The sequence below is a fragment of the Dicentrarchus labrax genome, unplaced genomic scaffold, assembly GCF_905237075.1.
Source record: "Dicentrarchus labrax unplaced genomic scaffold, dlabrax2021, whole genome shotgun sequence".
Lineage (NCBI taxonomy): Eukaryota > Metazoa > Chordata > Actinopteri > Moronidae > Dicentrarchus > Dicentrarchus labrax.
In genome coordinates, this window is record NW_026136711.1 from 21053028 (window position 1) to 21067897 (window position 14870).

A 14870-nucleotide genomic window follows, 5' to 3' on the forward strand; every position below is an offset into this window, starting at 1 on the left:
TTCTTCCCAGTGCAATGACCTCAGCAGCCACAGCTAAGCCTTCAAAGTTGTCTGGGGTGCACATAACTGAGCATGTGCCGCGGATCAGCAGCCAGTGGGGCTCCTCATCAGCTGCACACACACACACACACACACACACACACACACACACACACACACACACACACACACACACACACACACAGTCCATGAATCAAACAACATCTCACAGTGTGTGGGTCTGCTGCTGCTACTGCGGTTATTAAACAGTATTATGTAAGCCATTACATTAACCTACCGCCGACACAAACAACACTGTAATGTAGGACAGTGTGTGTAGGAAAACCACCGAGGGGTAATATATTTACACTTTTGTTCTATTTACAGCCACGACTGGTTTTGAGGTTTTTTATTTTTAATTTCATGGTAATGATAGTAAATATTAATGATTGTGAGTTTATTTTTTTAGCATTTGGGTGATTGTGACAGTTGTTGGTTTTTACACACAAAAACAAAATCTATTAATTTGAGAAAATTAATGAGCAAATGAATTAAATAATCATTTAATACAAAAAAAGTTAACATTAGGCCACACTGCCATTAATCAATAATGATTTGAAATTAATGCATATGTAATAGGCCCCGTTTTCTACACTTTAATTTTTAATACTTTAAGTACATTTACATTTACATACTTTGCCTAAATTAAACAAGACTTTTACTTGTAATGGACTATTTTTATGGTGTGGTATTAATACATTTACTTAAAGAATGTGAATATTCAGCTACTAATTATTCTTATATTTACAATGAATATAAATAACTCACATGGTGAACAGATGCATAATGCAAAAGATTTTCTTGCTCTTGAACATCAAAAAAGTTGAATTTATTAATATACATTTAATTAATTATACAATTAAAAGGTCATGAAATCACAGTGAAGGAATTAAAACTTTTTCATAAGGACATGATAAACAAACTAATTTTCTGTGAGAAGTTAATGAGACTGATAATCTGTTATTATGTTTGGTTGTCAAATGCCAGTAAAAATGAGACTCACTGGAAACAGGATGTACTGCGATACACATATTTTCCACCTGAAAGCATCCATTTGTATCAACCTGCAGACGCCATTGTGATGTTTCACTCACATTGTGGCTGTGAGTTTAAACACAAGTAAACATGGCTCATGAAGACACACACTGATTAAGGTTAAGACCTTTTTTTTAAAATATACTATAATATATACAAAAAACCTGATTTTATGAATCTCCCTGCAAAGGTGTAAATGAGACAGGTAGGAGAAAAGAGTTATGCTTGACTGTTTTTAAAACCAAAGAATTATGACCACATTGCAGACTATTGCAGAATAACCCTTTTTTATAAAAGTGTTAATAATTACCTCCTTTAACAGATTACATATTTCCATATTATTAAATCACTGCGATAATCAAAGTGAGAACTAATTTAACTCATCAAAAACCACCACATTAAAATAAAGTGAAACACGGGATAAATAATCACAATACATTCTGTCACTAAGAAAACTTTTTTTATTAACTGTGTTAACAAGTGCAACTTTTGTGATTACAGTTTATCAGTGTTATAAATAAACATTATTAAAGTTATAATCAGATCTATTATTTTACTCACATTACCAGATAGCACAGGATACAGTAGAAGACTTGATGTATCACAATTCCAGTTACTACAATATGTCATTTCTATGAATTCATTACCACTGTTAGTATACGAGTAGTTCTACATTAACCATTACTGTTTATATGTATTGTTTGTGTGTATGAATCTATTTGTAAGTGAAGCTCAATCCATTCACTCAGTCAATGGATTTCTAAAGTTTTTTCCAGCGAAACGAGCCTCGTCTCCCAGCTCCTCTTCGATTCTACAGTAAAGAAAAGTTTAAAGTTATTTTCCTCACTTTAATGTATGTATTTATTAGATTGACACAATACTGTTTAAATGATACAAACAGAAATGATACAAACTGAGATTAATTCATTATTTAATCAATGCAGCACAAGTAATAACAAAAAGTTATTGGCAGTATTTTATTTCACAAATTAGATAACAAACAATAACACGTGCACTTTAAAAAAAATGACAATTGTGAAACGTCCCCACTTTGTGTAACAATGAGACTCACCTGAGAATCTGGTTGTATTTGGCCAAGCGCTCAGAGCGACAGGGGGCCCCAGTCTTGATCTGAAAATGTGCAACAAAATGTGATTAGTCATGTTATTATGATTCCAGTCTCACAGATTTGATATTGGACTTTAACTATTTTAGTTGTTTATTAAGTGGAAACAATTACAATGTGGAAATGGACAGCAGAGATAAATCCATAGTTTTTGGCATAAATGTCCAATTTATTATATTCTCAAAGGACACACCAAGACAATAACACTCTTATTATCTGAATTTACCTGTCCAGTGCATAAGCCGACCACCAAATCTGCGATGAAGGTGTCCTCAGTCTCACCAGAGCGATGGCTAACCATCACTCCCCAGCCGTTCTCCTGAGCCATCTGACACCTGTGAGAAGGAAAAGGAAGCAAGATGTTGCTGAGAGACCATCAACTAGTCTAGACGTTACAGGTAATTGTATGTTATGTAGTCTAATATTCAATTAGACACACCAGACTACAATCAAAATGTTGACTTACGCTCGCATAGACTCAGTAACTGTTCCAATCTGATTGACTTTAAGCAGCAGACAGTTGCAGGCCTTCTTCTCCACGGCCGTGTTGATGCGATTAGGGTTGGTCACCGTGAGATCGTCTCCAACAACCTGGATGTCTGTGCTTCCAGTGAAGTTGGACCAGGCCTCCCAGTCGTCCTGGTCAAAGGGATCCTCAATGGAAACCACTGTGAGTGAAAATATGCAGACATTCCTCCATTAGATAGTGAAACAGATGTTCAGCTGTTGTTCCATCAAAAAGATCATTCAAAACCCAAACAGGAAGCTGATAAATGAACAAATCACAGCAAAGTATGAAATCATATTTCAGTTTTTTTTCCATTGTGAGATTTTTTTTTTATTAGTTTTGGCCACAATGATTTCTATTAATTTACTTACTCACCATAGTAACTGAGATCGGGTACACAACAACATCACTACACTGAAGTCCAATTGGACATGAAACATTCACTCAAAAGCCAGCACAGGAATTATGCAGTATCATTATTCACCAATATAAAAAGATATCTGTGTGTAACTGTCCCATGAGGTTCAATAATAATCAGGTCAAATAATAATCATTGTGGTATTATAGCATGTGACAACCAGACATTTAACTAACGGTGTTGACATGTTCTTAAAATCAGGGGCTGACACCTCTCTCTTTGTGCAGGGTTATTTTTTAGTACAAAGAAGATTGTTGTGATTAATAGTCATTTGACTTGGAGCTCCTGTTAGAATTCACAATTTGTTTTTAAAAGTGCTGTCATTGTGAGTCAAAGGACATATTTGTGTAATCTACATTTTGGCAAGTGCTTTGATTAAGTTTTACTTGCTTCAAAAATGAGAAGACTTTTAACTTATTTTATCTTTTCGGTTTCATATCTGTTTATAACCCGAGCTGCAGTTCAAGATGCCACAAATTATCTATTTGTAGATTCAAAAAATTAAGTTCAGAAATAGAATTGCACAATGAATGTTCTTGACAGCTTTCTGAGGATGAAAAAGGTGTTTGATGTTGTAAAACAGTGTTCACAATAGCCCACACTCAATTTGTATACCCCATGTATCCCACCCTTCACGAGACGAGACTACGTTGGTGCTGACATTAGGACTATATATCGTGTGATCTGCTCTCCGTCTGCTAAATAATGTGTAAAAAGAGAAAATATCAGCAGGTTACCTGGATAATCCTTCACAAAGCTCTTGTAGAGATCAGCCAGCTCGTCAGGAGTGATGTAACGGCTCGGATCGTCAGGAGACTTGAAGTCCAGGTCGTATTTTCCCTCCCTGTAGAATTCGGACGCTGCTACGTCCATCCCGATCACAACCTCATCTGTGTATCCTGCTTTGGAAATGGCTTCCTTTATGAGCTCCAGAGCTGCAGAGTTAAACAGTCCATATGAAAACAGAGTTGCAGAGTTTTGCTATAGAAAGATGCATATAGCATTACAGAATTATAATGATAATGTCCACACTGTGTGAGAAGACAATAGTCCTGAAATAAATATTACGTATTAAACATACTTTTTCAACTGTTGTCAGAGATGTTTAACAGTGTTGTAATTTTTGAGTCTGTAATTTTCTGTGTGTGAGTCCAGTCCAACACAACACCACTACCAACTGTATTAAAATGTACCATAGAAACGAGTCAAAAAACAGAAAGCTGAAGTCTCAATAAAACATTTTGGTATGGTTGTGTTTATAGGCCTGTGTACTGCATTATATTGTGCAGTTTAAATTTTTATGGTCACTCAGTGTATGACGGCTGGGACCAGTGAAAATGTTCTTTTCAAAATGAGGTTTCTTTTACAGTTGCATAACGTGCATATTTTTGTGGGTTTCACAGGCTGCACATCTGGTTTAAAGCACAATTATTGTCTCTATTGTGATAATAGCAGTTTGACTTCACACTGGCCATGGTTTTTTTCCAGAAAGGAGCCTTAAAGCTGTGCTAATCTTTTGTGAATCTAACCCTCTTACATACCTTCCTTGTTCTCCAGAATATTTGGAGCAAAGCCACCTTCATCACCCACATTGGTGGCATCCTGACCATATTTCTTCTTAATGACGCTTTTGAGATTGTGGTAGACCTCGGCTCCAATGCGCATGGCCTCTTTGAAGGTGCTTGCACCAACAGGCAGGATCATGAACTCCTGCATGGCAAGCTTGTTGCCTGCATGAGAGCCGCCGTTGATCACATTGAAGGCCTGGTGGAGGTGGAAGGGAGAGAGACGAGCGTTGTGACTTTACAATGAACTGGAAGTGAGCTAAATAATGAAAGAATACCAGGAAACTGATGTGTGTAATTTGACACACAAATCCTCACCGGCACGGGCAAGATGACCTGGGGGTTTCCTGCAAGGTCAGCAATATGACGATAGAGGGGGACACCTTTCTCTGCTGCACCAGCTTTGCAAATCGCCAGGGATACACCCAGGATGGCATTTGCTCCAAATTTGGCTGTTTGAAGAAATTAAAATATCAACAACAAAAAAATCAATTTAAAGCCCCATTCATTAATACTGATTGCAGTAGGAGGTGAGAAACTTCTTGAAACATCTCAGATCCAAACACAAGCATTGAGTTTCACTGTAGACATCTCATAATGCAGCAGGACTTAAACATAAAGGCAAAGTAAGTAAAATGTTTTAGAGCCAAACAGTAAAAAGGTCCTTGACTGGTCAAGTTCAAAATGGCTGCTTCACCAGAAATGTGCTGTACTCCAGATAGTTATTAAGATTGCACTGTAATTTATATAGTTCTTATAGAAGTCACAACAGTACGATTATTGTCTCTTACATTTGTTCTCTGTGCCATCCAGGTCAATCATCATCTGGTCGATTCTCTCCTGCTCAACCACAGATACATCCTGAAAAGACAAACAAGTTGGGAATGATTCACATTAGCACTACAGCAATACAAATACATTTCTAAAACTTCACAGAGAGTGAAAATCATTTTCTTACTTGGCCAACAAGTGCAGGTGCAATAGTCGAGTTTATGTGTTCTACAGCCTGTGAGACTCCTGGGACAGACAGATTAGTGTGATTATTCTTTCATTACATTGAAATCAAAGGCAAATCTTGTAAAGCCAATAACAAAAAGACTGATTAAGAAACACATGCAAGTTTTATTTCTTACAATACATATACAGAGAGGCATGCAACAGTATAAATGATATTTTTAGAGCCCGCCAATATTGGCATCATATCAAGATTGCCTTATATGTTATCCAACATTTTGGTATATAGTGCAAAAAAAATGATTGAGCTTTTTACAGCACTGATGTTTAGCTATATATTTTATTGTTGTTTAATATTTAATCTCTCAAGTGTTTATTTCTAGAACTGGTTGACAATGTAGCCTATATGTTAAATTGGTAAAAAAAAAAATTAAAGAATATTTAATAATCCTAAAAAAAGGTCTATTTTAATTTAAACTAAAAACCATATTGGTAACCAGGGAATTTTCCCCTTCTATAATCGGCATTACTCTCAAAAATCCCAAATTTGTCGGGCTCTAATTTTTTTTTACATTACTGGTTTTAGATTAAGAAACATAATTAAAAACCCTTATTCAACATGTCAGCATAGTTTTATTTCTGGGTTGATCAATCCAGGCTAAACATCAATAATTGAGTGAGAGCATGCTTCACTGACAATTCACCATGCACGTCATATCCGGTTGCCAAAAGCATTCAATGATTTGTTATATTACTGTGTAATTAAAGGAAAGTGTCATTAATTATTCTACTGTCAAATGCACAAATCTCAGCTTTTAAATAAGACGGTCAGGCAACGGAAACTCACTAACCCTTTCATGTCTGGCAAAAAGGAAGAGAGAGAGTGGAGAGAAGGATGACACAGAGAAAGACGAAGAAAATGAGAAAAGTATCAAATATAGGATTTTTCCATGAAACTAAATTCAGCATTAAGCCAATAAAACTATAAATATAAATATCAAAACAACACTTGACATTGGACCAATTCTTTCCTGTTAAAAGAAAACACAAAAATGGTGCACAAACCTTTCCCCAGGTAGCGAGACTTGTCATTGTCCCTGAGCTCCAAGGCTTCATAGATTCCAGTAGATGCACCGCTTGGTACAGCTGCCCTGAACAAGCCTGTGAAATGTTCATGGGAGCAGACAGGGAACATAAGAGTGGCACGGAGAGAATCATTGAAGTTGATGGAATCCATTTTGTTATTGAGACACATTGGCACTATGTTTGTACATGGTCCAATCAGTCATACATTGTTGCCTACCTTTGTCAGTGTAAAGGTCAACCTCTACAGTGGGGTTTCCACGAGAATCAAAGATCTCTCGGGCGTGGATCTTGACAATGGACATGGTGTAGGAGCTTGAGATGAGACAGAGAAGTTGAAATTGTTATTATGTTGACAAACATGCAGCAGTGCCTGTAACAACTCTGGGGTGAGACAGAAGAATAATGCAAACAAAAACTCAACGCTATCTAAAAGTCTGTTTTCTCTTACTATTGGCGCACCTCTTTTACTCTCTTTCCTCCTTCTGGCTTACCCACGAAAATATCCTGACCAAGCTGCAAGCTTAGACGTGCTAACAGACATGCTACCATCCTAATTGGATTAGACCTTCTCATCAGATTAATCACATGACAGAAGGGATGCAGAAAGTGCTGCATCTGTCAAAGCAAGGTTAAACTTAAAAGCTACAATAGCCTGTGTTCCTGCAGTAAAATGTATATGAAGTTTTAGCCCAGTCATGATGCTACCTTAATTACAACAGAATTTATGCCATAGCATAAAGTCCCTCTGCCTTCACCACATGACATGATAACACCAATAATCCCCCCCCTCTGCTTGCCAGATAAACATGCAGCAGGCTTACTACTAACCAACAATTACTCTTCCTAAAGACCGAGTTGCACCGCAGACACAACAACATTCAGGAAACTGCCATTCGTGTTCCAACTTCCAAAATTCAATGTCTGTCTTTATACTGCAGCATTACACTGTAGAGCTTCATCATCAGCTAAAACTGTCGTCAGATCCCCAAGAGACATATGTGGATAAAGACAACTGTTGCCAGTTAGGTGACTCAAGAAAGCAACCTTCAGTAACTCTGTGGGGGCCATTTGGAGAAGAATAAGACGATAGGAACAAAATGTAGGTTAAACCCACATTAAAGTTAAAAAAACATGAAATAATTTATTTGTTCCCTCTTGGGATCTTCACACATCCTTGGTTAACTCTCTAAGATATTCCTAATAAAAAATGTCCGGCCGTGTGAAACAACTAATTTGAATCATTCCTGCTGTAGAAATGATTGTGGTGACAGTTTGGATATTTTGAAGTAAAGCTTGATGTTGAGGTTTGATGTAAACAAATCAACTATAACAAAAACTAAATGAATGTGTGCTTGGGCTTTAGACTCCTTTAGAGTTAATACAGGAGCCCAACAAAGTAGACTAAGAACTAAACATATTATATAATCCAATCGATTTCATCTAAATATAGATATGTTTGGCTAAACTTTAGACTTTTCATAGAGGAGAGTAATTAAAAAGCTAAATAAATATACACTTTTTTCAATATAAATTTCGATATTATATCTGCAACTTTACATAACAGCTATAGCTAGTTGCTTATATAGATTACTGTCATAGTCATTATTGAAAATATCACTTTATCTTTAGTAATATCTGACCTTGGAATTAGTAGAGACAGACAAACAAATAAGTATTAACACAAGTTACTAGTGAATCTAATGAGCAGACATTGAGTTAAGAGCTGTTGTTTGTTTGTTTTCAGTGTATCTCATTAAGATGTTTAACATTAACATGTTTACATTCTGTCAAAGTCACTTACTGGTAATTTGAGATTTGACTGATTATCATTTTAACACACTGTAACCTGTCGGACCAATGTCTAAGGAGAAAAAAATAGTAACTAAATCATTCAAACTTGAAGCAGAAAGTGAACTTCTCCAACTTTTATCCAGACCGCAAACACAACGTTTCCTGACTGACATTAGCTATAACATCAGCTAACTGAACTCAGAACAGATTAAAACATCAGTAACGTAACACGAGAACAAGAGCCTGTTGACAGACGACGGCTACAATAAGAACAAACAAATGAAACATCCCTGTTAACAATGATGAAACAGTGTAAATAAGTGTCTCTACCTTGCTTTTCGTTCAGAAGTTGAAACGAAGAAACCAAAGGAGTGCAAGTGAGGAGTTTCTTCTTCTCCTTATTTATTTCCGGTACGCTTGACGCGTTGTATGCGTGTTGCTGCCCCCCACAGGTATCAATGTGAACTACATGGCACTGCAGGACTGGTCACTACACTGTGAAAGGTAAAATGGATTTGTTTTTAATATGCTTGTCCTCTTTGTTCTCCGTAGTTTATAAACACATATCTAAAAAAGGCTACTGTCTTGTTGTCCTGTATAGTAGAGCTGAAAAGATAACATGATTAGTTAATTAATTATTTTTATTTTAACAAGAATGCCAAGAATTCCAGCACTGAGAGATAACAATCAACGGTTAATGAAGAGCATTTATAGTGTGAAAAAGTAATAAATGTGTATACTGCAGGTTATGATTTATACAGCTATTATCGGTAGATGACAGATGCCGGGTTAACCGATAGTAAAACTAAAAGCCTGCAGGTAAAAGCATCAGGGCTTTATTGTAGCAGTATATACACGAACAGACTTGTGAGGCATCATAGTGGCCTGAAGGGAAATGTGACAATGAGAGTAAGTGAGTAAAGAAATATGTATTTGTCGTTTCAGAGCATTTAGAACGAAACACAATGTTCCCAGCAATCTAACTAATCTAATTGACTGTCTGGACTCAAAGAGAGGCATGAGATTAAATTAAGATAAAATAAGAGCAGTCCTTATTATAAGCCCTGGAAGTGTTCAAAAAGCCTTGCAGCAGAGCAGGCTGGTACCTTTGATCTCTCATATTAATTGGACTTGACTTGGGAGTGTTGATTTGGGACATTACAGCCAATAGCAAGAATGATATTTGTGACTATATTTTGGTGATGATTTATAGAGCAACAGAAGTGTGAACACATCAAGGCAAAAATATTCAGGTGCAAGACAAAAATATAACGCACTGCAGGGCAGGAAGGAGAAACGGATGCTCTGTTAGGCTCCAAATAAATAGTTGACTTCTCTTTTCAAGGTAACATTTCAATCTACAAGGCCTGAGGAAGATCTTGTGGGTAAAAAAGTTGCCTTGAAATGAGAATTTTACTATATATATATAGACCTTTCTGTCCTGCACTGATTTATAGAGGAAGGACAGAGTGGCCAAGAGCCATGCTTCCTTTTTCTCCTGATCACAGCTGTATAAATCACATGCTGCAGTATGTCTCCATTAACCCCAGGAGCTGACATTAATAACTTTCTCACCTTCTAGATATTTATTACATGAACTCTTGACTTTTATTTCTCATCAGACTAAAGTCATAAATTTCTTCATTCTTGCCCTTACATGCACAAGTACCAGGTACAACAAACATTGCATCATCCTGTGACATTATTAGTTAGTGTTTTGCACCTTGAGGGGATGAGGCGGTTGTCCTGCAGTCGAGCCCTTTTGTGATGTTGTGGTGAACTTTAAAACCCAATGAAGTCATTAAGGTTGGAACCCCAAGCTTTGCCCTAGGATTCATACCATGGCAGCTCCTGCCAGGTGAGGGGGCTGCAAGAGATCATGTTAAGACACGTGACTTTATACCACTGCATACCACAATACTCTACATACTACATCATTGACAGTACACACTCTGTTTGACTCCAATGTATGATTTACTTTATTTATTTATATTTTAAAAGTACTATATTTTTGTGTGATTTTTTTTATATTTTATGCACCAATGCACCAAGACAAATTCCTCATGTGTAAAAACTTACTTGGCAATAAATCTAATTCTGATTCTGATTTTAAAGATAATTTTGTGAGGCAACACATATTTGTAGGGCAGAGTAAAAACACATAGACATCATGTATTATCCAGTAAATAAAAGTAAAAAAAAAAAAAAGATAAACCTGTTTGAGTTGAAAGGGCAAACTGTGTCTCTGTCCCCACCACAGTATAATGTATAAGATTAATGTATAATGCCGCGTTGTCCAGCAGGGGGCAGTCTACTGTTGCTCACTTCCTCTCACATGCAGAGGAAATGAGCGGCAACCACAGAAGAAGAAACGCCTGAGTCTCAAGGAACGTGCTAAGCTGATATATCCATTTATTTGTTCAAACAGATCCGTTTTAAGACTACTAAAGGGTGTTGTTCGGAGTGGTAATGTCAGGGATACCTCCAGACACATGGCAGCCGCCGACAGTTGCCCTGGAGACGACGTAAGTATTCATTAAAGCCATTGAACGCTAACCCAGCGAGCTAACTTTAGCGCTCAGCAACGGGTAAGTTAGGTCATCGCAAACTCTTGTGCTTTGATTTCTTTGTCAGCATACTGTTTTTGTGTGGCTCTTCATTCAGCCACATGAAGTCACGAATCACCTGTAATATGTTAAAACAGAGCCTATGCACTGGAAACTGAGATGAACACTGACCATGCATTGCAGGATGGGGACGGTTGTAGTTGAGCTGTACTGGAGACATGCACCAAAGACCTGCAAGAACTTTGCAGAGCTGGCCAGAAGAGGATACTACAGCAACACCAAGTTTCACCGAATAATCAAAGACTTCATGGTGCAGGGAGGAGACCCTACAGGAACAGGTGGGTTCATCACGCTTTTGACTGTATATCCAGATAGGGGCTGGGGCTGGGGGGGTCTGCACAGGTTGTGTTCTTCAGATCTGTTTTTCAAAAATGTTTATTGGAAAGAAACAAATGCACAAATTATAGATTAAAAAATATATATAAATCAGCTTATTTAACAATTAATTCAATTGAATTGGTAGTATTTAACCTATAGAGTCAGCTGAATATGTTCAAATGTGAAATGTGTCTACAAGGAAGCATACAATTCATTATGTATGTAATATAAAAATTAATATTTACTTGGGTTTAAATGCAGTAGTTCTTTCAAGGAAGTTTCAATGGAAATAAGCAAATGTGTATAAACTCAAAATTTCAGAACTCAATGTTTCCCTATAATATTCTCCAAAACTACACGGTTATTTCATAGAAACTTAAAAGAAATCAATAGGAAATTATAAGAGAATAACTGGCACATAAAATGCAGTGTTGCTGGGAAATCTTATACTGCAACATGCAATTGTACAAAATTGTCTGCTTCTAACTTTATATATAAATCAGTTTGTGTGTGATTAAAATACTTAAATCAGGAGTGTAGAGGGGTGGTGCTTCATGTTTGTAATTCTGGGATTAATCAATAGATTCACCAAACCGAAAGTTACAGGAAATTGGAAATCAAATTGAAATTGTGAATTACAGATTTTAATCTGAGTTTGGAGGTGGTGATCGCTAATTTTTGATTGGCTTTCAATTTCCCTGAAATATAAACAGGTCATTATTGAAGCTCACATGGTGAAGTATTTTCTGTTGTAAAACACCAGCCTCTTCAAATAAAGCATGTCATGTTCATACTTCTGTATGGTCTTGTTCAGTTACTTCACTTAATCGTAAATCTGTAGTTTACCTGTCTTTGTTCTCCTTACAGGACGTGGCGGTGCCTCCATATTTGGCAAACAGTTTGAAGATGAGCTGAACTTAGAGCTGAAATTCACAGGTAATAACAGTGGAAAAAGTCCAGCTGAATACAAGGTGGCAGATGTGGAGGAGACGACTGTAGGTTGGTAAATAAAGAAAAGGCTCCTGGCAGGATTTATTCAGACATTGGTTTTAGCTAGATGCACCAAATAATATGGCAACTCAGTGGATATTCAATTACATTTATTAAAGTTGATGTGAGCAGGTTGCTGTTTCAGATTCCTAACATTTAACATTTATGTTTTACTTGAGACTTATAACAACGTAAAGTCACAAAATTGTAATTGTCTGATTTAATCTGTGTGTCTTTTAGGTGCCGGTATTCTGGCGATGGCCAATGCAGGACCGGACACAAACGGAAGCCAGTTCTTCCTCACTCTCGGACCCACTCAGTGGTTAGACGGAAAGCACACTATTTTTGGAAGAGTATACCAGGGGATGGGAGTGCTGAACCGGATTGGGATGGTAGAGACAAACGGTCAAGATCGGCCAGTTGATGATATCAAAATAGTGAGAACTAATGTAGCTAATTAAGCAATTTTATTTTTTTTTTTTTTACACTGTTTTTAAAAAAATAAATGTTTGTTAAATAGTCCAGTGTGTAGGATTCATGTTTCTTCATTGTGTAACGTGGCTAGCCTTGAGAGTATTGCACTCGTATCAACAGAAACAAAACTTCAAACCCAGATATGTATAAACCTTAAAGTACAACTACAATGAGTTGTGCATTAATTGATTAGTCGATTGGAAAATATATCTATTGTGATTAATTATAATTGAATTAATAAATTATAATAATCACAATAGATTAATTATGTTATATAATAGATTTTTCAAGAAAAAATACTGAAAGTATTGAAAAAAAGATTGATGGGTCCAGGTTCATACATTTGAAAATGTCCTTCTTGCTCTCCATAAATCCTTTGAATATGTCACATTTTTCACAGTTTTCTAATAATCAAGAAAACAAACAGCGTATTAGGCGATAATGAAAATGGTTGTAAGTTGCAGCCAGTGGAATGAGGAGATTAATATATACCACTATAGCAACAGTTTGAGTCGACAGCAGTAACGTGAAGAAGAAAAGGTCCTCCGGGCACCCAGGCTGAGTAGGTGTAACTTTGTTTGCCAGGAATGACTTAAGTAAGATTGACAGTTTGATTGGATGACTGCCCTGGCTTACATTTTCCTTTGTATGTGACAAATAGTTTGACAAGCATTTTAAGGAAGAAAACAATAGTTGCATAGCTTAAATACAGCGTCGTGCAAGTCCAAGGCACCTTTGATTGGAAAACAGCCACTACTGGACTTCACAGACTAGAAATTCTGTACTGAATCTATTACTGTAGATTGAACAGAAAGTATCAAACTACTGTGGGTTGAACGACTTTTTATGCCTACGAGGAATGTGACCTGGTGCAGTTGGTGCATAAAAATATATACATATACAAATATACAATTATTCAAATCACACAGAAAAATAAAGTACTTTCAAAAAATAAATAGATAAAGATAAGAAGAGAAAGAGAAAGCTGTGCAGAAGAACGTGGGTGCATTAATGTAATGCATACTTTATATACAGGGTGGGTATAAGAGTCAATGACAGTGGGTAATCCGGGCGAGACGTTTTAGTCCTGATGGACCGCAGCCTCCTGCCAGAGGGAAGTATCTCAAAGAGATTGTGACCGGGGTGGGAGGGGTCAGCCACAATCTTACCTGCACGCTTCCTTGCCCTAGAGGCGTACAGGTCCTGGAGGGATGGCAGATTGCAGCCGATCACCTTCTCAGCTGAACGAATGATACGCTGCAGTCTGCCCTTGTCCTTGGCAGTGGCAGCAGCGTACCAGATGGTGATGGATGAGGTGAGGATGGACTCGATGATGGCAGTGTAGAAGTGCACCATCATCGTCTTTGGCAGGTTGAACTTCTTCAGCTGCCGCAGGAAGTACATCCTCTGCTGGGCTTTCTTAGAGAGAGAGAGAGACTTGAGGTCCTGGGTGATAATGGTACCCAGAAAGCGGAAGGACTCCACAGAGTCAACTGGGGAGTCACACAGGATGACAGGGGCGGGTGGGGCTGGGTTCTTCTTAAAGTCTACAACCATCTCCACTGTCTTTAGAGCGTTGAGCTCCAGGTTGTTCTGGCTGCACCAGGTCACCAGATGGTCAATCTCCCATCTGTAGGCGGACTCATCTCCACCAGAGATGAGCCCAATGAGGGAGGTGTCATCCGCGAACCTCCCTCATTGGGCTCAATCAATACTCAAATGAACCAAATGGTAGTTCTTTAACATCACAGTTAATACAGCAGTAAAATATGGGCCTAAACTGGATTATGTGGCATCGGCAGTTCGCAGTGGCATTTCCAGTGGCAGGTTGAGATGCCAACGATTTTTCCTGTAATGCTACGGCATCTTTCGCCGTTTATGGGGTCGTTTATGGGCTCTACCCACTGAGCTAACCAGACGCTCATTTTACATTGCATTT

General features: G+C 37.5%; 2 protein-coding genes across 4 annotated transcripts; one reads left to right on the forward strand and one right to left on the reverse strand.

Annotated features, from left to right (window-relative positions):
- Nucleotides 1-1512: 1512 nt before the first annotated feature.
- On the reverse strand, nucleotides 1513-8980 carry eno1b (enolase 1b, (alpha)). Of its 3 annotated transcripts, none has more exons than XM_051414270.1 (12): nucleotides 8853-8980; nucleotides 6949-7043; nucleotides 6711-6806; nucleotides 5650-5708; nucleotides 5483-5552; nucleotides 5010-5143; nucleotides 4668-4890; nucleotides 3864-4061; nucleotides 2667-2868; nucleotides 2427-2535; nucleotides 2147-2205; nucleotides 1513-1885 (listed from the first exon to the last, which is right to left on the reverse strand). In XM_051414270.1, exons 2-12 carry the CDS (start codon nucleotides 7031-7033, stop codon nucleotides 1816-1818), a joined length of 1305 nt encoding a protein of 434 aa, XP_051270230.1. In that variant the 5' UTR covers nucleotides 7034-7043; nucleotides 8853-8980; the 3' UTR covers nucleotides 1513-1815. The 3 variants fall into 3 exon arrangements, with proteins under 3 accessions (XP_051270230.1, XP_051270229.1, XP_051270231.1); XM_051414269.1 differs by lacking the exon at nucleotides 8853-8980 and adding an exon at nucleotides 7180-7295; XM_051414271.1 differs by lacking the exon at nucleotides 8853-8980 and adding an exon at nucleotides 7191-7213.
- A 1874-nt stretch (nucleotides 8981-10854) lies between these two features.
- Nucleotides 10855-12976, forward strand: ppil1 (peptidylprolyl isomerase (cyclophilin)-like 1). Its single transcript, XM_051414276.1, has 4 exons — nucleotides 10855-11047; nucleotides 11273-11427; nucleotides 12335-12403; nucleotides 12698-12976. The coding sequence occupies exons 1-4, from the start codon at nucleotides 10992-10994 to the stop codon at nucleotides 12916-12918; spliced, it is 501 nt and encodes a 166-aa protein (XP_051270236.1). The 5' UTR covers nucleotides 10855-10991; the 3' UTR covers nucleotides 12919-12976.
- Nucleotides 12977-14870: the final 1894 nt, after the last annotated feature.